The sequence below is a fragment of the Notolepis coatsorum genome (assembly GCF_963971535.1).
Source record: "Notolepis coatsorum genome assembly, chromosome: 17".
NCBI lineage: Eukaryota > Metazoa > Chordata > Actinopteri > Aulopiformes > Paralepididae > Notolepis > Notolepis coatsorum.
The window spans coordinates 25,258,612-25,284,551 of NC_140181.1; the positions used below are offsets into that span (position 1 = coordinate 25,258,612).

Genomic DNA, 25,940 nt, shown 5'->3' on the forward strand with positions numbered 1-25,940 from the left:
AACTAGACAGTTCAGCAGGTACACCGTGTTGCTGCTCTAACTAGACAGTTCAGCAGGTACACCGTGTTGCTCTAACTAGACAGTTCAGCAGGTACACCATGTTGCTCTAACTAGACAGTTCAGCAGGTACACCATGTTGCTCTAACTAGACAGTTCAGCAGGTACACCGTGTTGCTCTAACTAGACAGTTCAGCACCATGTTGCTCCTCTAACTAGACAGTTCAGCAGGTACACCGTGTTGCTCTAACTAGACAGTTCAGCAGGTACACCGTGCTGCTCTAACTAGACAGTTCAGCAGGTACACTGTGTTACTCTAATTAGACAGTTCAGCAGGTACACCATGTTGCTGCTCTAACTAGACAGTTCAGCAGGTACACCATGTTGCTCTAACTAGACAGTTCAGCAGGTACACCATGTTGCTCCTCTAACTAGACAGTTCAGCAGGTACACCATGTTGCTCCTCTAACTAGACAGTTCAGCAGGTACATCGTGTTGCTCTAACTAGACAGTTCAGCAGGTACACCGTGTTGCTCTAACTAGACAGTTCAGCACCATGTTGCTCCTCTAACTAGACAGTTCAGCAGGTACACCGTGTTGCTCTAACTAGACAGTTCAGCAGGTACACCGTGCTGCTCTAACTAGACAGTTCAGCAGGTACACTGTGTTACTCTAATTAGACAGTTCAGCAGGTACACCATGTTGCTCTAACTAGACAGTTCAGCAGGTACACCGTGTTGCTCTAATTAGACAGTTCAGCAGGTACACCGTGTTGCTCTAACTAGACAGTTCAGCAGGTACACCGTGTTGCTCTAACTAGACAGTTCAGCAGGTACACCATGTTGCTCTAACTAGACAGTTCAGCAGGTACACCATGTTGCTGCTCTAACTAGACAGTTCAGCAGGTACACTGTGTTGCTCTAACTAGACAGTTCAGCAGGTACACCGTGTTGCTCCTCTAACTAGACAGTTCAGCAGGTACACCGTGTTGCTCCTCTAACTAGACAGTTCAGCAGGTACACCGTGTTGCTCTAACTAGACAGTTCAGCAGGTACACCATGTTGCTCTAACTAGACAGTTCAGCAGGTACACCGTGTTGCTGCTCTAACTAGACAGTTCAGCAGGTACACTGTGTTGCTCTAACTAGACAGTTCAGCAGGTACACCATGTTGCTCCTCTAACTAGACAGTTCAGCAGGTACACTGTGTTGCTCTAACTAGACAGTTCAGCAGGTACACCGTGTTGCTCTAACTAGACAGTTCAGCAGGTACACCGTGTTGCTCTAACTAGACAGTTCAGCAGGTACACCATGTTGCTCTAACTAGACAGTTCAGCAGGTACACTGTGTTGCTCTAACTAGACAGTTCAGCAGGTACACCATGTTGCTCCTCTAACTAGACAGTTCAGCAGGTACACTGTGTTGCTCTAACTAGACAGTTCAGCAGGTACACCATGTTGCTCCTCTAACTAGACAGTTCAGCAGGTACACCATGTTGCTCCTCTAACTAGACAGTTCAGCAGGTACACCGTGTTGCTCTAACTAGACAGTTCAGCAGGTACACCATGTTGCTCCTCTAACTAGACAGTTCAGCAGGTACACCATGTTGCTCCTCTAACTAGACAGTTCAGCAGGTACACCGTGTTGCTCTAACTAGACAGTTCAGCACCATGTTGCTCCTCTAACTAGACAGTTCAGCAGGTACACCGTGTTGCTCTAACTAGACAGTTCAGCAGGTACACTGTGTTGCTCTAACTAGACAGTTCAGCAGGTACACCATGTTGCTCTAACTAGACAGTTCAGCAGGTACACTGTGTTGCTCTAACTAGACAGTTCAGCAGGTACACCGTGTTGCTCTAACTAGACAGTTCAGCAGGTACACCGTGTTGCTCCTCTAACTAGACAGTTCAGCAGGTACACCATGTTGCTCCTCTAACTAGACAGTTCAGCAGGTACACCGTGTTGCTCCTCTAACTAGACAGTTCAGCAGGTACACCATGTTGCTCCTCTAACTAGACAGTTCAGCAGGTACACCATGTTGCTCTAACTAGACAGTTCAGCAGGTACACCGTGTTGCTCCTCTAACTAGACAGTTCAGCAGGTACACCATGTTGCTCTAACTAGACAGTTCAGCAGGTACACCGTGTTGCTCTAACTAGACAGTTCAGCTGATGTGTTGTGAAGGATCAGATTAAACCGAATATATATATTTATTTATGGATATATATTTAATAGTATTTGTATATCGTTTGATATCCCTTGTATATTCCTTGTACATATACACGGAATATCCCTTTATTCTACTACAGCCCATAATAGTTCATTCTCTTATTGGACAAAAGGACCAGGCGCCAGGGACAAGCCCCTGGCGTTCAAGTTCAAAGGTACCGACGAGACATGCCCTTACTAGCCTCAGCTCCGCGCAGGAATACGGCTACCGAAAGCAGAGCGGCACTACTTGTCCACCGTGCATATAAATATGGCGCAAGAAATGTAGAATTCCTCTTAGTCCTTTACCCTTCTACCCAACTAAGTAACAAGACGTGAAGCCTCACCCCACGATACCGCGTGCGGTGTAGTACGGCCTGTTTGGCCTTAGAATAGCAGTGAGACCTCGTGCGAATTAATAGCTGAATTGCCAGAGTTTGGCACCGTATTTCTATTAAGTAATAATAGTCTATTATGTATGGTGCATCGTTCGGTTAGAGTTCTAAAGTGAGCAGCACCCCCGTCGTTTCCTCGCGTTATCTAGAGTCTTAACCAGGTTGGGCAGACCACGCGTGGTGCTTTCATCCGAGGAGTTCTAGGCGAGGACGAGTGGACCTGCACATTGGATTACCTACCCCGACGACTGCTGAGCCCTATACGGCATGGAATATCTATTTGCTTTGGTGCTTTGATTTGTGGAGCGGATAATCGCCAACACCGGTGAGTGTTGGATTTACCCCGAGAGGAGCCAAGGTGAGACGGCGCTCAGACCAGACTGAGGTCGCCTCGCTTCTTCTTCGTTGTGGACCTAAAGCTAAAGCTACAGCTATCGTCTACAAGAGAGCCCAAGTGTATTCATCTGCGGATCAAGGTTCTACGGGCACTGTGTTCTGTACCTGGACTCTCCCTGGAAATCGTTGACCAGACGGGATACAGCCGATGGCTCTCCTACCCCCCCTACTGGCTTACAACCGGCAGGACCCTTTACAGTATATCCCGCTATAATCATTAAGTGCCATCGTTATAATTCCCTAAGAGCCAGGTTGTATACTTGCTTCCTGCGTAACCAGAGATTGGACATTCAGTGTTGATTTGCCTACGAATACTCATTTGCCTTACAAGTGCATTCAAATCATAAATGTAATAAGTAACTATTATATGTACCCTTTGCTATATATTAAATATTTGACTATTACCTTTGTGTGGACCTGATTTCATATGTGGGAAAGTGTTCATCATACTTAGATATCGTGTACTGTATGGCCAGTAATTAAAGTACATAAAGCGGTAGTGGTTTAATGATACCATACTTATCAATACAGTCAGGGAATTGTACCCCTCAGTTACATGATGCATCAAACAATGTGTAATAATAATAAAATGTTATGAATTAGGCGGCTACGTGGCGTAGTGGGCAAGGCGCTCGCCACGAATGACGGAGACGCTGGGCTTGCCTGTTCGAGCCCAGCGCTCCACATTGCTTTCAGTTTAGCTGGTCGTTCATACTAATACACATTGGCCGTATTAGGGGGTGGGAAACTGATGGGTGGGGATCGGGCGTTTTGGACAGCGACTCCTACAGGTCGGTTGGTGCGCCTGCGCAGTAGAATCAGGAAAGTGTCGGGGGCAGCGTGAGCCTCCCACGCGTTACTCCTCGCCACTGAGAGATCGAGCTGCGCAGGTGAAAAGATGCGACTGCTGTTACCTCAAGTACCGGAGGGGACTTGTGCTATGTATGACTTAGTCCACATTGCAGCCGGCTTGTGGGAGGCAAGAAACAGCGTTCGTGACAGGGGAGGGTTGAATTGGATGATACGAAATTGGGATGGGGAAAATATAGAAAATGGGAGGAAAAGTGGATAAAAAAATAAATAAAAAATTATGAATTATTATGCATGTATAAACATGGGGGAAAATTACAAAACAACTCACATTTTTATTTTCCCATGTACGGGACGGGTGCATAAACTCAATTGAGTGATATTTTGGTAGCCATATTTGATCCAGCATTGAATGCAATGAGACAAAAGTATTCTGTATGGAAATGAGGAACATATAGAGCAGTAAACGGCTCACTGGTATCACCAACCTGGCGGGGAGGCTACAGGCCAATAACACCAGAGAGGATTACAGGGTCTAAGCAGCCAGGCATGGCGGTGGAAGGCCCCCCGGAGCGCCCAAATGGGTTGGACCAGAGGAGCCTCTGCACAACCCTCCCCCCACCCATCAACACCTATATTATCTTTTTTTTCCAATACTGCCTTTTACTCATCTATATGAAGAAAGTAGTGTAAAAGCAATTAAGTAGTTTAATTACAGGTTGATATATTATTTTGGATAAAACATATAATAATTACATTGAAATTGTCTCTTTTAGATTCCACCACACAGCCGAGATTCTACTGCATCCTGCCTCCTGAAGCATCTGAGGATGACATCAGCAAGCTGGACAGCAAGGTGAGTCTCCTTCTAACTGGACAGCACGGTGAGTCTGTTCCTAACTGGACAGCACGGTCTAACTGGACAGCACGGTGAGTCTGTTCCTAACTGGACAGCACGGTCTAACTGGACAGCACGGTGAGTCTGTTCCTAACTGGACAGCACTGTCTAACTGGACAGCACGGTGAGTCTGTTCCTAACTGGACAGCACAGTGAGTCTGTTCCTAACTGGACAGCACGGTCTAACTGGACAGCACGGTGAGTCTGTTCCTAACTGGACAGCACGGTGAGTCTGTTCCTAACTGGACAGCAAGGTGAGTCTGTTCCTAACTGGACAGCACGGTGAGTCTATTCCTAACTGGACAGCAGGTTGAGTCTGTTCCTAACTGGACAGCATGGTGAGTCTGTTCCTAACTGGACAGCACGGTGAGTCTGTTCCTAACTGGACAGCACAGTGAGTCTCTATTCCTAACTGGACAGCACGGTGAGTCTGTTCCTAACTGGACAGCAGGTTGAGTCTCTATTCCTAACTGGACAGCACGGTGAGTCTGTTCCTAACTGGACAAGCACGGTGAGTCTGTTCCTAACTGGACAGCAGGTTGAGTCTCTATTCCTAACTGGACAGCACGGTGAGTCTCTATTCCTAACTGGACAGCAGGTTGAGTCTCTATTCCTAACTGGACAGCAGGGTGAGCTGCTGCTAACGTGATGGCTTCTTGCTTGTTTAAATCCACTTTTCCTAATATTGGTTTTAGAACGTTGTGTTTGTGAATCCTGTCCTTCAGCTGTTCTCTTCACTGTACAGGTGTTTCAGAAGCTGTTCAGCGGAGCAGTGAAGTATGACGACCTGTACTCCCTGCTCATCTCCCTGCTGGCAGCCGGCTCCCAGGTCGACACGGCGAGGAGACTAGAGGGCAAAGCCGTCACAGCTATGGTCAGTCCCACAGACCCTGCCGGACGCTGGACCGTTTGAACCATTGCTTAGCAGGAACAGTCTCATCCAAAAAACACTGCTTGGAGAGAGTACTCTCATTCTGTTTTTGACCTTTGTTAGATTTATCCTCCTTTGTTTGTCTGTTTGTTGACCAAAATAAGCTCTTGGTGGCCACATAGTATACACTGGCTTATTGTTTGAGAATACGCAAATTCCCCTCTAGCTGCCAGTGTGTGTGCAGGGTTTGCTGTTTACTCTTTTCCCCAAGGAGCACATGTGTTAATGAAAACATTAAGGAGCACACAAAGAAATGTTGGGAGTGCAGTGAAACATTTGCATACCAATCCTTTTTTTCCAGTAGAGTATCGTTTGGATTTTATTGATTGTCGATTCCAGTTCTGCTTATTGAATCTGATTCTTATCGAATCTCTGTTCCAATTCTAATGTTTTTGGTGGGGCAGGAAATTAAATATAAGAACAAAAATGGTTCTAAATTTGCTGTAAATTAGCCTTTAGTTTTGTCATGCGTTTCTGATGCATTATGACAGGAACCTTAAATCACTGCTCAATGACATTCATCTACTCTTTATGTGCTCATCTTCCCCTTCAAAGCTAAAGTGAACGATGAGATGAGTCTCTGGGGATGAACTGGGTGATCTGTGAACTTGCATCTGGGATTACCGTTAGTTTACACGTAGCTCTAATATAAAATGACAAATGTCAGCAGTATATTGTTACACTCCAGTGTCTAGCATAGCCAGACCTCTCTACATTACATTACCCACTAATGTTACTGCTAACTGTGTATGACTGGGATACCGCTACCTGTCAAATATGTTGCACAGAGGGTTTAACTAAGTGCTTTGTCTCTGCTCACATGCTTTGTTGACGCAACCAGTGAAATAACATTATGTCCGAGCAACAGGTCCTGGCAGTTGAGTAGATTATTTTGCTCAATACAGCTACTAACATATGCAGCAGGGGGGGTTTATGGTACTTGTAATCTTTACGCACATACATGCTTGTAAATAATTTTTCTGGTAACTTTGCACACATCTGTTTTTTGTGAGTCGCGCTGTCGAGCCCTGATTTGGGATTTTGGCAAGAGATAATAAAATATTTCAATGTAATTATTATTTAAAAATATAAGTGGAATAAAGCTTTTAATAAAATAATGTGCTAACTGACGACATGTGTTGCTACGACACAGGAGGCGTGCTCTCTTCAGTACTACTTCCTGATGCTGTGGAGGATCCTGGGAGTTCTGCCCCCCTCCAAAGCCTACATGGAGCAGCTGAAGAGCGGCTGCAGTGAGCCGTCGGAGTGCGACATCCTACACACCCTGCGCTGGTCCTCTCGCCTCCGTGTCACCAGCTACGTCAACTGGATCCAGGTTTGTTCTCCTCGGCTGCACAGTTAACTACCCAGTGGGAAGAGAAATAACCAGAGTGACGATACCTCGACCGATATGGGATTTTCGAAGGCCGATAACGATATTTAAACGTTTTCTATTTTATGTTTTTTTGAATTTGATAAAATAACAAACACTTTTATGATAATACATTTGATTTAATTAAATTGTTGGATTTAAGTTCACTAATAGCTATATTAGCTAGGTAGCTTAGCCTGTTGATAATGGATATGTTTGCACTCGTCAATATTAGCCTACTTACAAAAATATTGCTAACCGTTGGTTATAAAATACTCCAGTATTTTCCTTCAATATATATTTACCCAAGGGGATCAATAAGGGAATTATCTTATCTCTGAACTTTGGAGCCCTATTTAGTATAAGTGGGAATCGCCAGAGACCTCACGATACCATACTATCGCGATACTTGCGTCACGATACGATAGTATCGCGATACGAAATATATCGCGATATGCTGAGTATTGCGAATATATATATATTTTTTGTGATGTTTAGTCATGCCTGTGTTGTCATTGGCAGGACCACTTGGTCAAGCAGGGGATGAAGGCGGACCAGGCAGCCGCTTTGATGGAGACGACTGTCGCCAAGTGCAGTGCTGTGCAGTACGATGTGGAATTAGCAGAAGAGTACATTGCCAGACAGGTAATGACTAGCACTGTCCCTTCTTAGTTGATCGTTTACTAATTGACGATCAGGGTCTTAGTCCTTGTCTATAGTCTTGTCTATGTCTAAGGTTCTTGAACAAGTCATGTGAAGCTTTACACTGAGCACATCACCTCTGAGCTGCCACTAGGGGCAGAGCGGCTATCCATGAGTGAGTGAATCTGTGCAAGTGAGTCAGTGAGTCATAGAGGCGCTTTGTATTTAAAAATAACATAAATCTTTGGTACTAGTCTAGATAAGTGCAAAACATTTGCAAATTTGGTACTTAAAGACCTGTTCAAGACCATTGCAGAATATTGGTAGGCTTGGCATTGATGCCATTTTCATCAATCGATGATCAAAGTAATTTTCCTGTGTGATTATTGATATATAGGCAGTTTTTAGATGAAAATGTCAACAGCATGCGGGTTGTGCTGTTATAATGTTAGTCTGATGCTCACATTAATGTTATTCTATTATTTTAGCATTACAGATTGGATGCGACTACTGATTTGAAAATGCTCAGCATGTTTTTAGGCTAACATACAGCAACCAAGTCGAGTCGTTTTTTATTAAAAAAAAGTTATAATTTTTTTTCTCATTGCCTGAGCTCTGAAACGTTGCATCGGATCTGCAAGCTTGGTCTGCTTCACCTGCCTTATCACCTGCCTGGGGAATGAAAACACAACGGCACATGGAACAGAGGAGGAGCTGCCTGATTACATTGATTAGTACATTTATTGTCGAGTACAGAGTACAATGAAATTAAGTTGGCATCTAACCAGAGTGCAAAGGAGCAGTAAAGTGCATTGTAGTATACAGTATAATGTGTATATATGGAGTATATATGAAAAAGCTATATAAATTATATGAAATGGGCCCTAGTGATAACGAGTTAGGAACCATCAGTCCTCAGCCCTAGTGATAACGAGTTAGGAACCATCAGTCCTCAGCCCTAGTGATAACGAGTTAGGAACCATCAGTCCTCAGCCCTAGTGATGACGAGTTAGGAACCATCAGTCCTCAGCCCTAGTGATAACGAGTTAGCAACCATCAGTCCTCAGCCCTAGTGATAACGAGTTAGGAACCATCAGTCCTCAGCCCTAGTGATAACGAGTTAGGAACCATCAGTCCTCAGCCCTAGTGATGACGAGTTAGGAACCATCAGTCCTCAGCCCTAGTGATGACGAGTTAGGAACCATCAGTCCTCAGCCCTAGTGATAACGAGTTAGGAACCATCAGTCCTCAGCCCTAGTGATAACGAGTTAGGAACCATCAGTCCTCAGCCCTAGTGATGACGAGTTAGGAACCATCAGTCCTCAGCCCTAGTGATAACGAGTTAGGAACCATCAGTCCTCAGCCCTAGTGATAACGAGTTAGGAACCATCAGTCCTCAGCCCTAGTGATAACGAGTTAGGAACCATCAGTCCTCAGCCCTAGTGATAACGAGTTAGGAACCATCAGTCCTCAGCCCTAGTGATAACGAGTTAGGAACCATCAGTCCTCAGCCCTAGTGATAACGAGTTAGGAACCATCAGTCCTCAGCCCTAGTGATAACGAGTTAGGAACCATCAGTCCTCAGCCCTAGTGATGACGAGTTAGGAACCATCAGTCCTCAGCCCTAGTGATGACGAGTTAGGAACCATCAGTCCTCAGCCCTAGTGATAACGAGTTAGGAACCATCAGTCCTCAGCCCTAGTGATAACGAGTTAGGAACCATCAGTCCTCAGCCCTAGTGATGACGAGTTAGGAACCATCAGTCCTCAGCCCTAGTGATAACGAGTTAGGAACCATCAGTCCTCAGCCCTAGTGATAACGAGTTAGGAACCATCAGTCCTCAGCCCTAGTGATAACGAGTTAGGAACCATCAGTCCTCAGCCCTAGTGATCACGAGTTAGGAACCATCAGTCCTCAGCCCTAGTGATAACGAGTTAGGAACCATCAGTCCTCAGCCCTAGTGATAACGAGTTATGAACCATCAGTCCTCAGCCCTAGTGATAACGAGTTATGAACCATCAGTCCTCAGCCCTAGTGATAACGAGTTAGGAACCATCAGTCCTCAGCCCTAGTGATAACGAGTTAGGAACCATCAGTCCTCAGCCCTAGTGATAACGAGTTAGGAACCATCAGTCCCTCACCTTTTTGGCTTCCGTTACAGATTTCCTCCTTTTCCGGCGTGGACCCGACCGCCATTCTGCCGCTGCACCAGGTGCCGTCTCTACAAACCATTTACACGCTGGACGCCGTCATCTCCAAAGTGCAGGTGTCTCTGGACGAGCACCTGTCCAAGGTGGCCATTGAGACGGACGCACACAAGTCCTCTGAGATCACCAAGAGCCTGCTGCCCGCCACGCTGCAGCTCATCCACGTCTACACCGCCTTCACCAGGTGACGTACCGCTGCAGTCACAGAGAGAGACACGGTGGCTCGCCTGGGGAACACTCCTCTGGTGCAATCTGTTGTATAAGGCCTAACAAAAATAATGGTTGGTTTCAGGTTGGTTGTCAGTTTGGCCATGGGTAGGTAGGGAATTTATTTTATTTTATTTTTTATTTTATTCTTTCCCACGGCGACTATGGATAGGGAATTTCTTTATTTAATTAACCCTTTCACTGCCACACGACAGAAGGTTAGCCCTTTACTATCACACAACCGACGGCGATGCTCCATCATTAGCATCATTAGCTCCGCGGATGCGGAGCTAATGATGCTAATGATGGAGCATCGCCGTCGGTTGTGTGATAGTAAAGGGCTAACCTTCTGTATTGTCACAGTGAAAGGGTTAACCGGCTGTCGTGTGGCAGTGAAAGGGTTAAAATGTTCACAACAACATGGATGCATGTACTCTGCCAGCATGTTTAATATCCATAATACTAAATGTTTGACTAAGATTTCTATGAAACTTTATTCTTAAAAAATATATATTTTTTAATATATAATTTTTTTTTAAAACTCATAAAATATATTGGGTCGCACCTAAATCGGCAGGGTCGGTCGGCAACCTGAAACCAACCATTATTTTTGTTAGGCCTAATGACATTTAAAAGTTGTTAAACTACATTACATTCAGAGCTGGTCAGACTGTATTAAAGAACCTGATCGGTCTTCATCACGGATGCTCGTATACATGATGCCAGTGCAGAGTTGACCAGCGGTAGAGTAATGTTAATGACCAGTGGATCTGGGCAACAGCACCTGCCGTCAGCTGATCGAGGCAGAAGACGGAGCATTGATGAGCTCTTGACAATCTGCTACCGTAAGCGTTTGATTTGATAGTTATAAGATAGCCAACATTAGCTAGTCTGTTGCATTTGCAAATGTGCTAGATCGCCTGATAATTGCTTAAATGAGCTTACGATAACAGGATCCGAAAACAAGCAATAATGTTGCCAACAAATGATTTGGGAAACTTACCTTAATGATTGTTAGATGGACTTCTAACAATGTCGGTAGCATAACATTTCTGTGTGTTTGCGCTTCGATCCATCAAGTTAAGGATTCATGGGTCTCTAATCATACATTTCCCCCCTTTACTGGTGGATCATAATAGCAGGCTGTGTAATGGGAGTAAGCTCCCTCAGTAAGCATAATGTTTACTTACATTGGACCTCATTCACCAACATTGTCTTTGAGTTTTCTCTTGGAAGGTGTATGAGGCCTTTCCTACATTTCACTGCATGTCTCGTGTATGTATGTACTCATCCTGGTTAAATGCTAAACATATTTAATTTGAAATACAAATCACAGAAACTGCACAGGAAATGGTTAAAAAATAAAAGTGTAAATGTCTCCGTCTCGTCCAGATCGTACCTGCTTATGAGTCTCCCAGAGGACGGGGACAACAAGCTGACTGACGCCAAGCTCCAGGGTTATGCAGCGGTCCTGTCCATCGGCTCCACGCGCTGCAAGGCCAACACGCTCGGTACGTGGCTGCCCCATGGTCTCAGGCTTCCTGCACACTATTCATGACTATACATTCACATGGGCTCAGGCTTCCTGCACACTATTCATGACTATACATTCACATGGGCTCAGGCTTCCTGCACACTATTCATGACTATACATTCACATGGTCTCAGGCTTCCTGCACACTATTCATGACTATACATTCACATGGGCTCAGGCTTCCTGCACACTATTCATGACTATACATTCACATGGGCTCAGGCTTCCTGCACACTATTCATGACTATACATTCACATGGTCTCAGGCTTCCTGGACACTATTCATGACTATACATTCACATGGGCTCAGGCTTCCTGCACACTATTCATGATTATACATTCACACTTAGGCCGGTGACAGACCAGAGGCGCACGCAGGCACACACGGGTATTGTGCGAGAACCGCTCGCGTGGCCGTTCACACCGAGTCCGACTTCAGAGCAAGCGGAAGCGCACACATTTACATTGGAACAGCTGTAAATGCCTAGTTTATATGCGAAGTCGGTCCCTGTTTGAAGATTTTTTTTTAAGATTTCCATTTCCAGTATTATGTAATTGTCCATTTTGCATGTATAACCTGTTATTATCTCATTAATTAGAATGTTAGAAGGAATTTTAGAATGATGAAATCAGTGTGACTGTACTCCTGAAAAAGTATAGTATGGTTTATTTGCATTGGGAAAGATACAGACCCATTAGCTGGTTGAACAACATCTATATGTCTGGTAATAATGCAGATATTGAGTGTATTTCTGTGAAAATGCGTGTGGCGCACGCCTCAAATTCCAACCGAAGCGGAAAAGAACTTCGCTTCCCGCCCGCGAGTCGCCCGCCTGCCCGCGGCCGGTGTGAACAGCGACACCCGTTAACATGGGAGCGAAAGTGAAGCGCTGATGGTTCGCCCGCGTCCCCCGTGTTCGTGCCGAGACTGTCCTCATCCTCAATACCAAGCGGGGCTCATTTGCCTAGAGGGCGCTGTTTCACTGCATTTTTTAGATTCTACCTTTAACTCATTCCGCGCCTAGAGGTCGCTGTTTAGCTTGTGGTAAGAATGCCAGCGCTCTGTTCAATGGGGATAATGCCTGTGTTTGCGAGTGCTAAAACTATATTAAATATTATAACTATGGATCTAATAAACACGTCGATTGTCAGTGAGTTTCTTCCGGTCAACATGCAAAAAACACTTTTTTCATATATACATTTTCGTTTTATACCGTGGTGAATATGAGTATAGTTTTAGAGTGATCCTGTCGAATCCCAATAAACTCCAGCAAACGGCACTTCAATGCATTTCCTTAGAAATCGTGCCATTTGTCGCTTGATTTATGAATCGTTCTGAAATAAATGCTAGATTATCGGTATTATATGTTTCATCATGCGCACACAGAAGCGGGGGCTGAAAAGTCGCCCCTCCGTGCTTTGGTTGGCGCCAACAGCACGCACGCACACGCACACACACACACGCGCACACACACACACACACAGACACTTGTGATCGTTATGAAAGAAACATCGGATTAACCCAAGATTGGTAACATAGAGTCCTTACCTCACATCTGATGTACTGCAAAAACAAAGATTAATCCAATTCCTGATCACCATTCCAAATATTGATCGTGTTTATTGATCCATCGTTTCTCAACCAAAACACATGAATCCACGCTGCTCCAGTGTCCCCCAATCCGTGTGTTATAACGTTACTCTTGCCCCAGAAGGAAAACCTGGACCAGACTTCTTAGATCGATGCACAGTCCCAGCCAGAGGGATTCCAATGATGTGCAATACCGGCCGCAAGGCGTTAGGCGGCGGTATTGGCCTTTTGCGAGTTATCCCAATGATAACGTCAGGCTGGATGGATGAAAAATGAATAGATATAGCGAATAAAAGAAATAACGATTAAAAGCCGACTTTTCTCAAGCGATGTCGAGTTACCCCGACTTTTTTCGTCATTGGCGCTGAAACAGTTAATTGTGTTGAAAGTCTTCTAACCATTTGTACTTTTCTGAGAGTATACTTGCAATGTATTTTTGGTGCTTTTGTGCTTTCATGTACTAATTCAAAGCACATGTTTAGTATGATAGTCATTAATATGCTGTGTGTAGTCTAAGTGTAATCTAAATTACACTGAGATGTTTACCAAACTTAAGTTTTGCTTTAGTAAACTTATTAAAAGTGTACTATTTTGGTAACCAAAAATACATCAAAAGCATAATGCCATATATATATATATAAGCACACCGTAAGTACAGATTTTAACACACTTGGTACAACTTAAGTGGTTACAATTTAACACAACTTTAGTATACTTTCTGAATACATAAAATATATATATATATATATTTTTTTTAAATATATAAAGTATACTTTCTTTTTCTGAAGAGGATAGAGTTTATACACATTCTTTCTCACCAACTTTGATCAAACTTTGTTGGCTCATCGTTGCACCTCTCCAGCCCACAGCATCATGCAGAACCTGCCTTCAGCTGTGCAGACGCTGTGCGAGACCTGGAACAACATCCACACCAACGAGTTCCCCAACATTGGCTCCTGGGTATGTGAAGAGAACACCTGTCTGCTCAAGGTCACTGACTACTAACGTGGAAGTTACAATTACACTAAAGTAAAACATCATTTAGTACCTCAGACGGAGAACCATAAAACTGGTCGAGGGCCTTAGGGAGATATGAGACTAAGGTCGCTTTCACATATAGTTTTGGTGGACTCTGTGCGGTTCTGGTGGTGAAGTTGCAACATTGTTGCATTCTTCATTTGGTTTGCCTGCGTTCACATAGCAATCTGTCAGGTGCACCAAACTATCTGAACAATGTCACGCGGTCGAAAAGGGCGCTCGTCTATTGGACAGTGGAAATGTGTGTGTGGCTGCGAGCGTGTGTGTGCGCGCGCGTGTGTGTGTGGACTGCGAGCTCTGTCTGACTCCAGATCAGCGGAGGCGAGTTGTTCTATTGAAGCCGATTACCACCATCCTCTTGCTAAACAACTTGTACACCACGTTGTTATATATATATAATAATAACAATATAATAAGCCGCGTTTTTTCTTCCTTCTTCCCAAGATGCACAGTTGGATATATAGATAGATAGATAGATAAGAGAGATAGATGCAGTGTGCTTGTTTTGCATTGAATGCTGCGAGCAGTGGTAATATAGATATCTATGGTAATAATAAGCACTTCCTATATTTGGTTCGTGTTTGGTCCGATGAAGCGAACCGAGACCTACGTTTTCAGGCGGACCAGAGTTCGCCTGTTTGGTCCGGCGGACCGAGTTCGACCGCATTCACACAAACCCGAAAAACCGGACTATCGAATTCTGGTCCGATAATCCGGACCAAACAGCCCCTGTGTGAAAGCGACCTAAGGGGGCTTTCTCACTAGCCATCCGGGGTCGAATCCGAGCACGATCGCACCAAAATAAGTGTGATGAGAACGCTCCCCCCCCCGTCACCGGGGACGCTGATTCGCTCCAAGACGGGACCGCTTGAAAAGGTGGTTTCGGGTGCGAACCAGTGTCTCCAACAATCCCTCGATTTGCTTCTTGAGGTCTGAGTTCATTTGGAGCGTTCACATATCAGCCAAAAGATTTGTCCACTTGAGAGGCTGAATGACCAAGTGGGAAAACACCCAATAAACCCTTGAAAGTTACCACATCTGACTAAACTGTCTGAGTAGATGGGTTTAACAATCTTTCTCTCTTTCTCCCCCTCAGCGCAATGCTTTTGCTAACGACACCATTCCATCAGAGAGTTACATCAGTGCCATCCAGGCTGCTCACCTGGGGACTCTGAGCTGCCAGTCTCTGCCACTGGCCTCGTCTCTGAAACACATGCTCCTCTCTCTGGTCCGCCTCACCGGTGACCTCAGTGTGTAAGTGCTGCACCTTTTACACTCCTCATTCAAGTAGGTATGCAGTAGCTAATAAAATTAGTAGGTATGTACTGTAGTAGCTAATAAAACAAGTACCGGTAGGTATATAGTTCAAGATTTAAGAGGTTTATTCATCACACATATACACAAGACTTATAGTGAAATGAAGGTGTATATTAACACATACTCCCCATCCAGAGTGACTTTGCAACCTTCCAACAGTAGAATAACAATATATCCTGTCTTTCACCACAGCACAGAGGAGCTGAACCCTTCCCAGGTGGTGCGCACGCTGCTGCCCCTGCTCCTGGAGAGCAGCACGGAGAGCGTAGCGGAGATCAGCAGCACCTCGCTGGAGCGCATCCTTGGCCCAGCTGAGTCTGATGCCTTCCTGGCCCGCATCTATGAGCGCCTGGTGACTGGCTGCTACAACATCATTGCTCACCACGCAGACCCAGAGAGGTAGGACGTCTTTCTGCATCCACACACCTTTCTGTTGCGTACTTGTTTTTGCTTTGCAGTACTTCATTAATCCCCTTAGGCAAATAGTTAGTTCACATACCCGATAAATGTAGGCGTTTTCAGGGGTCAGAGTGCAAGGCCAGTGAGTCATTTTACAGTGCCCCTGGGAACACTGTAGGGGTTTAGTGCTTTGCTCAAGGACACATGGACAGGGATGGATGTGGGTTTTAGAACGGGGGGGGGGGGGGCAAGACTATTAGCAAATGGGACCAGAGTTCTCCTTTATATTTAACCCATTCCATTTGCATTATTTGAAAATAAATAAAAGGGTAGAATGACTTGTTACAGCATTGTTGAGCAGTGGATGGTCATTCTCTGACCTCTGATCTTTCAGTGGTTTGGATGAGTCTGTGCTGGAGGAGTGTCTGCAATACCTGGAGAAGCAACTGGAGAGCAGTCAGGTCCGCAAGGCCATGGAGGAGTTCTTCTCATTCAGGTAACCTACACATCACAGGTTCACACGGCCATGGATGAGTTCATTTGATCCAACTGGCTTAAAGGGGAACTGCGCCCAATTTCAGAATTCAGAATTTCAGAATGTTATTCCAAAAATATATTCGTGAAACATCAATCCCAAATCCAAAAATTATTTGAGTGCTAAAACCTCGAATGTGTGATGTCATCAGGTATAAAGTGAATGTGTGATATCATCGGGTATAAAGTGAATGAATGAATTTCAAAAGATGGTTTAGATCAGTGGCTCGCAACTGTTTTGGCGTCGAGGACCCCCAAATTTAGTTGCGTTCCAGTCAACTCACAACTAGGGATTTTCCCACCTCCTACTTGAAAAAGTATACTGGAACGCTGCTCAAAGTCCGAGTCCTATTCATAATCTTGGGTGGGAATCACAGAATGAATCGTCTTGATGTCAAACAACAATGGCGGCACGCACAGAGAAGCACATGGTAGATGTATTTACAGTATTATTAGGTTAAGTGCCATAAAATAACATGCATAATTGTGTCTGCTACATTATGTGTGGTTTTCCCTCATTTTATTAGTTTAAATAGAAGGCTGTACTTCTCACCGTTTAACACTTTAACACACGGTCAGCCATGTTTCTTTTTTTACGTGCACCTGGAATGCTTGGGAGTCGGAAGTCGGAATTTTCAACTGGGGAATCCAGTCTGGAACGCAGCATTAATAATCAGGCCACTGACCCACATTTGATCAGATGTAGCCTCAGGGACACCATCTGAGAAGATTTAGTTATAATTCCATTACTTGTCTATACTGTGTAGGTGGACATACAACAGAAAAGAGAGTGAAACCTTCCACATTCTCTTATTGGGCTAAACCTCTAGTCCAGGGGTCAGCAACCTTTACTATCAAAAGAGCCACTTTTCCCCCGCCCCACAAAATAAAATGCTCAGGGAGCCGCATAACCTATTTACCCTTAAAATGAAGATAACAGTGTATAACGTTTTATATATCCCCCTACATTTAGCATAAAACGCCTGACAATTGCATACCCAAAGTAATTTGCGATTTATTATACTTTATACTTATAGCACACAGTTTGTTGCATTAATGGGATTATAAAGCAACAAAAAGATACATTTTGACTTTTTATTGCCGTTTTTACCTGTTATAACAAAGGAAAACCTCAAACTCTTATGAAGAGGAGAAAAAATACTGGCTGTGTAGACATTTTTTAATAAAACACAGGTATATTTGAGTCCTTCCCTTATTTGTGGAACATTTATAAAATAAAAAGTAGTCTACTTTGAAAAAAAACACAGAAAAGGAGAAAAAACACTGGCATCTGTAGACCTACTTTGAAATAAAACCCTGAACTATGCAGCTCTATTCCTTCCCTTATTTGTGGAAAATCTATAAAATATTTCGCACCACATATCAGGCATACTACAGGTAAGCCTGCATCGTTAGTTGTGGTAGCAAATTAATCTGTCCACGCTGAATTAAACCCTCTTACTTTCAGACTTTCCTTTTTTTGGATTTATCCATGGTTAGCTTACTGGGGGGTCGGAAACTCAAGATTAGCCACTTGCAGACGGCAGGGAGAGGCGCGGGGTGTGACATACTGTATATTTTAGTTGATGAAATATTTTTGTTGACTAAATATCTTAGTTGATGAAATATTTTTTCATTTCAGTGTCACAGTATGACATCGATCTTTTTTTTTTGGGCCAGGGAGCCGCAGCTGATTGGCTAAAGAGCCGCATGCGGCCTCGAGGCCGCAGGTTGCCGACCCCTGCGTCTAGTCAATGAAATAATAATGAATACAAAATATTCCAAGTGCGTATACAAGTACATTTTCTGTTTTCAGAACTGAGAACTACAGAATAAAGCAAATTTGAGTATAAAAACTCAAAATTCTGTCGGTCCACAAAATCAGTCTCCCATTCATTGTCTACGGAGCAGCTCCAGACATGATGACATCACTAGTTTGACTCTCACTTCTCGGGTTTCCGTCTTTAGGAGAGTAGCTCATGTTCACAAATACTGATTGAACTTCCATGGAAATAACATTAGAATGTTTTTATTTCAACTGTCTTTGTACCCCTGTTCCCCCAGCGGAGAGCTTGTCCAAATCATGATGGCAACGGCCAATGAAAACCTCTCTGCAAAATTCTGCAACAGGGTGCTGAAATTCTTCACCAAGCTCTTTCAGCTCAGTAAGTTTACTCCTTTGTGTCATGTGACACTTGCATCTCATGGTTTTCATATACAATTGTTGTTTCTTTACACAGACCAATAAAAGAGACAGTGTTATATTTGCATCATTATAATTTTTTTTATTTACACATACATAGCGAAAAACAATATAACAACACAAACCCTAATGTCTCCATACTATGCTACTAATTAACTCGCTGGTCACCGACTGTATATGTGCGACTTTGTGTGATTAGAACATTCCAGAAAACGCACATCTCCGTTGAGATTTTGAGAAGTTGGACCATTTCAACTTCTTCGCAATCTACATTACATTTACATTTACATTTAGTCATTTAGCTGACGCTTTTATCCAAAGCGACTTACAAGTTCTGTACGACAAGCCATCAGGAAGGGCACAACTCTATCAGCTGAGCAACATTGTTCATCAAAGTGTTGAGTGCTACAGTGTAGGTTAGTTTATTAGGACAAGTGCATGACAGTACGGTTAGTTAGGGTTAGATTTTTTTTTTTTTTTTTTATTCAGATAATGGTTAAAGAAGTGCGTCTTTAGTCGACGGCGAAAGATTGGACGTGATTCGGCTGTCCTAACTGGGGTGGGTAGTTCATTCCACCATTGTGGGGCAAGGACTGAGAATAGGCGACTTCTCTTGGATGACCCTCCCGGAGCTTGGATAGGAGTAGGTCTGAGGCGGCCAGAAGATGCAGAGCGTAGGGGTCTTGAGCGTGTGTAGTTAGAGACCATTGACCGGAGGTAGGCGGGAGCGGTTCCCTTTGCCGCACGGTATGCTAGGTCGAGGGCCTTGAAGCGGATTCGTGCAGCAATGGGGAGCCAGTGCAGGTCCCTAAGAAGTGGGGTGACATGGGCCGACTTCGGTAGGTTTGAGATCAGGCGGGCCGCTGCGTTCTGAATGAGTTGAAGAGGCTTAGTGGCAGTGGCCTGGCTGACGAATAAGTGGCCTGGATTCTATGTTTAGATGCTTATGTTTATGTATAGAATGCTTCTGAGTAAGTGAAATGTAATTGCTCATGATGTACCATCGTCCTGGGGATGTTAAGTTCATCTCACACTTATGTTCATTTGTCTGGTTTAGTGAAGCTAGTGTTGCATATATACGGCCAGTGACCAGCAAGTAATTGACTAGACTGAATACAATAAAGAAAATGTTCCCAAATTTCTGTCTGCTTCCAGTCTCTGTAGTTCTTCATATGCCTCAGCAGCTAACATGTAAACCTGTACACCTGCCCCTTTAGCCGAGAAGAACCCTAATCCCAGCCTGCTGTGCCTGTGTGGCTCCCTGGCCCAGCTGGCCTGCGTGGAACCCTCCCGCCTACAGTCCTGGCTGACGCGCATGACTGCCACCCCGCCCAAGGACTCTGAGCACCTGGAGGTGGTCCAGGAGAACCGGCAGCTGCTGCAGCTGCTCACCACGCACATCGTGCGCGACAACAGCCAGGTGGGCGAGGGCGTGTGCACGGTCCTCGTCAGCACACTTATCCCCATGGCGACCGAGATGCTGGCCAACGGCGACGGGACGGGCTTCCCGGAGCTCATGGTCATCATGGCCACACTCGCCAGCGCCGGCCAGGGTGCCGGCCACCTCCAGCTGCACAGGGCCGCCATCGACTGGCTGACGAGATGGTGAGATACCTGACATAGCTGGGAGGACCTGCCTATAGTGAGCTTTGATCTGGAAGAGAAAAATCAGCTGTCTTGTCTGTCCTTTTTCTCGCAGCAAGAAGTATCTGACACAGAAGAACGTTGTGGAGAAAGTGAGCGCAAATTTGACCCAGGGCAAAGTGAGTTTCAATCCATCCCAGCAGTACGTCAGCCCCCCTCCCTCCACCTACCTGACCAAAGCACTCATAACTCTGGATAAACACATGTTGTCTCCTTGTCTTTCTAGCATGCCAGCATGCTGGAGTGCTCCTGCCACATCATCTCCTACCTGGCGGACGTGATGAACGCCCTGCGGCAGAGCAGCGGCCAGGGTACCTCCACCATGCTGGTGGAGGGTGAGGAGAAGGCCATGGAGGTGGATTCAGACTGGGTAGAGGAACTGGCAGTGGAGGAAGATGACTCCCAGGCAGAGGACTCTGTAAGGATCTCTTCTCCGTGTCCCCCCACACCAGTATCCGAATCAATATGACCTAGAGCAATATCCAGATCAATATGACCTAGAGCAATATCCAGATCAATATGGCCTAGAGCAATATCCAGATCAATATGGCCTAGAGCAATATCCAAATCAATATGACCTAGAGCAATATCCAAATCAATATGACCTAGAGCAATATCCAAATCAATATGACCTAGAGCAATATCCAAATCAATATGACCTAGAGCAATATCCAGATCAATATGACCTAGTGCAATATCCAGATCAATATGGCCTAGTGAAATATCCAGATCAATATGGCCTAGTGCAATATCCAGATCAATATGGCCTAGAGCAATATCCAGATCAATATGGCCTAGAGCAATATCCAGATCAATATGACCTAGAGCAATATCCAAATCAATATGACCTAGAGCAATATCCAGATCAATATGGCCTAGAGCAATATCCAAATCAATATGGCCTAGAGCAATATCCAGATCAATATGGCCTAGAGCAATATCCAGATCAATATGACCTAGTGCAATATCCAGATCAATATGACCTAGTGCAATATCCAGATCAATATGGCCTAGAGCAATATCCAGATCAATATGACCTAGTGCAATATCCAGATCAATATGGCCTAGTGAAATATCCAGATCAATATGGCCTAGTGCAATATCCAGATCAATATGGCCTAGTGCAATATCCAGATCAATATGGCCTAGTGCAATATCCAGATCAATATGGCCTAGTGCAATATCCAGATCAATATGGCCTAGTCTGCAATATCCAGATCAATATGGCCTAGTCAGTGCAATATCCAGATCAATATGACCTAGTCAGTGCAATATCCAGATCAATATGGCCTAGTCAGTGCAATATCCAGATCAATATGGCCTAGTCAGTGCAATATCCAGATCAATATGGCCTAGTCAGTGCAATATCCAGATCAATATGGCCTAGTCAGTGCAATATCCAGATGACAGGAGGCTGCAGTGTTTCTGCAGATAAAGCCAACATGTAACGCAGGTATTGTGGTGCCTGCACCTCATATTCTACAGACGTAAGACAACATCTAGGATTGGTACACCAGCTAAAATTATTAGGACAGTTTGCACATTTGGCCTGATGGTGGCGCCAGAGCAAAGGTCATGGGGTCACCAAAATCAACATGTTTCATCCTATTGGTGTCATGATTGTGCACAGGAAATTCCTTTGCAATCTGGCCATTACTTAAAATGTTGGCCTGATGATGTTGCTAGAGAAATGGTCATGGGATCACCAACATCAATAATGTTTCTTCCTCTTGTAGTCATGAATGTGCACAGCAAATTCCTTGGCAATTAGAATCTTCAAGGACCATCCCGGAAATCGCCCGTCTTTCTCCATGAGACTTGACAGTTCTAGGCATAGGTAGTTCACCTGTGTGAATAACAGCCCCTTTTACTGCTGCTGACACAAGCCCCCCGCCAAACTTCTGCTTTCAGCTGGGTGCACTTGTTATGAACTCCTGGGTGCTCCTGGGCATTTTAGGAGTCTACTTCTGCAGAATAACAACCTGAAAGTCCATCTAAGTGGAATTCTGCTTTAAAACACATTGTAATGGTGTTGATAATGCCTCTTTCAGGTGGAATTCTTCTTGAAAATCAATTGTAAATTGTGTTAATATACGGTATATCTATCCACGTCTGTCTGTACATACCGGCATATAATCCTTTTTACATATCTGTAGATACTATATCTATATTTGTACGTATTCCCTCCCTACTCTTACTAGTTACGCTGCTGGCCAGTACGACTTACTACCATAATGTCTTTATACCTGTATCACTGTACATATTAATACTACAACTCTGTACATACTCGCACAATCTGTTCATACACAATCTGATTAGCACTATTACTCAGTAGTACTAATTTATATATTTTATATCCAGTTTAATCTCCTCTACATTGTATATTACTATTGCATTTTACACGTTACATTTGCACTCTGGTTGGATGCCACATTTATTTCCCTTGTACTTGTGCTGTATACATTTTAATCTAATCTAATACCTCTTTTATGAGCATATATGGCAGAAAAGGATCATCATGAATCTTGAACATCTTTGTTTTTCTTTCACAGGATGAAGACTCCCTTTGCAATAAACTCTGCACTTTCACCATCACTCAGAAGGAGTTCATGAACCAGCATTGGTAAAATCCACGTCCCTATGAGAACAGATTGTAGACATTTACATATTAGTCTCCTCAGGCCCCAAGAGCATCGGGAGTATGTTCCATACCTTCAAGCTACGCAGCCGCTCAGAGAGTTATCAACTAAATGATGATGACCTCAAGTGCTCAATACAAATAAATAAAAATATTGACTAAATATGTCACTATAGCCGAATATTGCCATAGTTGCAGGGCAGATCTAACTAGCAAATGGTCAAATTGGAACAAAGTTAGAATAGCCAAAAGAAACATATGAGCAGTGTTCCTTAGGCTAATTGAATACCCAAATAAAACATTTGTTTTGTTTTATGAGGATGATATTTATGTGCCAGAGGCATCCTTCATTCAAATATTTACATCTTTGGCATTAGCTTTTAGTTTAATACACAGGAACGTTTGGAAACATTGACCCAACATGTTGACACCGTCTGGCCCCAAACTGAACCAACCAAACACCTGTCAACGCCACTCAGTCCAGAGCAGAAAGGCTTGAAAATAGCATGATCCTTTGTTAAAATCGTAGCTGTAATAAAATTATGATTATGAATGATATTCATTCATTAATATTGAATTCATTAAATTAGATAAATATTTGTATGTTGATAAATATTTTTACATATTTATATTATGTTTTACAGTAACTGCACATATAACAATAACTAACAGATTACAGTTGCCAAACAGATGATTGTAATCCTGTTTTAAACATCATTCTCATGACTGCTCTCCCTGTCCTCCTCGTGGCTCTGGGTTCTTAGAACAGCTTGTACACTATAGTCGCCCCTCCCCCACCAGGCCGTGTCTTCAGCGTCTGCTCATCGCTCCTCTTCCCGTCCTCCTGCAGGTACCACTGTCACACCTGTAAGATGGTGGATGGGGTAGGTGTGTGCACAGTGTGCGCCAAGGTCTGTCACAAAGACCATGAGATCTCCTATGCCAAATACGGCTCTTTCTTCTGCGACTGCGGGGCCAAGGAGGATGGCAGCTGCCAGGTGAGACCGCATACCTCAGGTCATCATGGGAGGAGAACACCAGCGGTAACTTTGGCAAATCATTCACCCCCATTTTGATTATCCATCCCCCCCCCATCATTTCATTCAGGTCAGGGATTGCAGCTAGTGCCCCCCCCCCCCCCCCGCACCCCCCTGCACACAACCCGATCTTGCTTAAAATGTGTTAATAAAGTACTACGACCACAGGAAAAAAGGTATATCATGTATGTTATGTTATAGCCATAAGTATTATTGTGTATTGAATTGGAAATGTAACATGTCTATGTATTACAGATAAGTACATGTATTACATATTATTATTATTTTACTTTTTACATTTTCAGAAAATCTTTAAGTTCCCTGGCTGGGGATCGAATCCTAACCTTAACCCTAACTTGATGTCTAAACCATAACCGTTAAGCGAATGTTAAAACTAACCCTAACTCTTAACTATAATCGTAGTTAGATAGTGGTGAGAGCTCTTGCCCACAACTGCAATGATTGTTGCTTCAACTCCTGATTGCAGCGTCTGTTTTGGACTTTTGCAGGTACAATACATAAATATATTTCTTGGCTATAACATGACGTACGTTATGGGCCTTTCTTCCCTGTGGTCGATTAGTACTTTGTTTACGTTTTCTGATGAGACCATGTTCTCTCACAATTTTACCACAAAGTTGGAGCTCTCGTGAACTTTTTTGAGAGCTAGTCTTCTTAGTTTAATATTATGTGTAATTTACACAATTTGTCTATATTTGACATGATGTCAAACTACAATTCAGATAATGTTAATTATTTGACACCCTCAACAGTTAGTTTACTTTGTTATGAAGTGTGATAGGCAACGGTCTTGCATCCTGTGTTTGTGATGAGTTTGTTTGTGAATAAATTAATGAATGTGCAGGTGGGTTTGCTTTGCGGACAGTGTTTTAGATGACATGGACTTTTTGATCTACAGTATGTGACAGGACTGTCACTTTCTACCCAAATCAAGTTCCAACAAATCCAAACTAAAATGGAATTAGTTCAAACTGTTATGTAATCAGAATTATAATGTGCTGGGTGGATAGATAGCACTCTGGGTAAAGGGAACATTTATAAATATAAGCTAAACTGCCCCATACCCATCATCATACATAGCAAACTAAGGGGGTTACGACCCGACTAGCCCTTGTCGACACCTACAGATAGATGTTATTTGAGACCAACAAATGCAGTTTTTAGGATTATTAGCAAACATAATAACAAACCAAACAAAGTCAACTGTCGTCATAGACATTCGCCAGCAGCAACGCACCTAACATTTTAAAGGGATCGTTCAGATTTCTGGAACCCTAGCCCTATTTCTTACCAAAGATGGTGATTGCTTTGAGTCCTTTCTCAGCACAATCCATGCAGGCTGACTGAGGCTCACTGAAATCTACTTTAACCCCTTTAACTTTGCATTGGTTTGTGGCTAACTATCCAGAGCTAGTATGAGGAACAACATGCATTGTGCTGAGAAAGGACTCTGCCAACAACATAATTGGTAAAAGAAATAGGGCTAAGGTTCCGAGCCACATTCCTTTACTGAACCTCTTTAGGCTGAGCGACTGACCATTGTTTTTATTTCATTAATCCACCAAACACCTGTATCATGTTAAGTGCATTTCCTCTATGTTGTTTTTCTCACTGCCTGTCATGACTAGCCCGCCCCCCAAGCCTTGTCTCACTTCCTGTCATGTGTCTAGCCCCGCCCCCGCCAGGCCTTGTCTCACTGTCTGTCATGTGTCTAGCCCCGCCCCCACCAGGCCGCGTCTCACGGTCTGTCATGTGTCTAGCCCCCCCCCCCCAGGCCTCGTCTCATTGTCTGTCATGTGTCTCACCCCCCAGGCCTCGTCTCACTGTCTGTCATGTGTCTCACCCCCCAGGCCTCGTCTCACTGTTTGTCATGTGTCTCACCCCCCAGGCCTCGTCTCACTGTCTGTCATGTGTCTCACCCCC

At 44.0% G+C, this 25,940-nt stretch overlaps 1 protein-coding gene across 1 annotated transcript in view; it reads left to right on the plus strand.

Annotated features, from left to right (window-relative positions):
• The window catches only part of ubr4 (ubiquitin protein ligase E3 component n-recognin 4), a gene marked incomplete at its 5' end in the record, with an annotated part of 168,808 nt that overhangs the window by 40,699 nt on the left and 102,169 nt on the right, over positions 1 to 25,940 (plus strand). Inside the window, 16 exon segments of the mRNA XM_084333706.1 lie at positions 4,581 to 4,660; positions 5,448 to 5,576; positions 6,787 to 6,969; positions 7,528 to 7,650; positions 9,809 to 10,038; positions 11,454 to 11,572; positions 14,049 to 14,146; positions 15,321 to 15,478; positions 15,734 to 15,940; positions 16,335 to 16,436; positions 18,539 to 18,639; positions 19,895 to 20,282; positions 20,377 to 20,440; positions 20,548 to 20,739; positions 22,874 to 22,944; positions 23,810 to 23,957. Of these exon segments, the coding sequence (XP_084189832.1) occupies positions 4,581 to 4,660; positions 5,448 to 5,576; positions 6,787 to 6,969; positions 7,528 to 7,650; positions 9,809 to 10,038; positions 11,454 to 11,572; positions 14,049 to 14,146; positions 15,321 to 15,478; positions 15,734 to 15,940; positions 16,335 to 16,436; positions 18,539 to 18,639; positions 19,895 to 20,282; positions 20,377 to 20,440; positions 20,548 to 20,739; positions 22,874 to 22,944; positions 23,810 to 23,957 (2,393 nt within the window).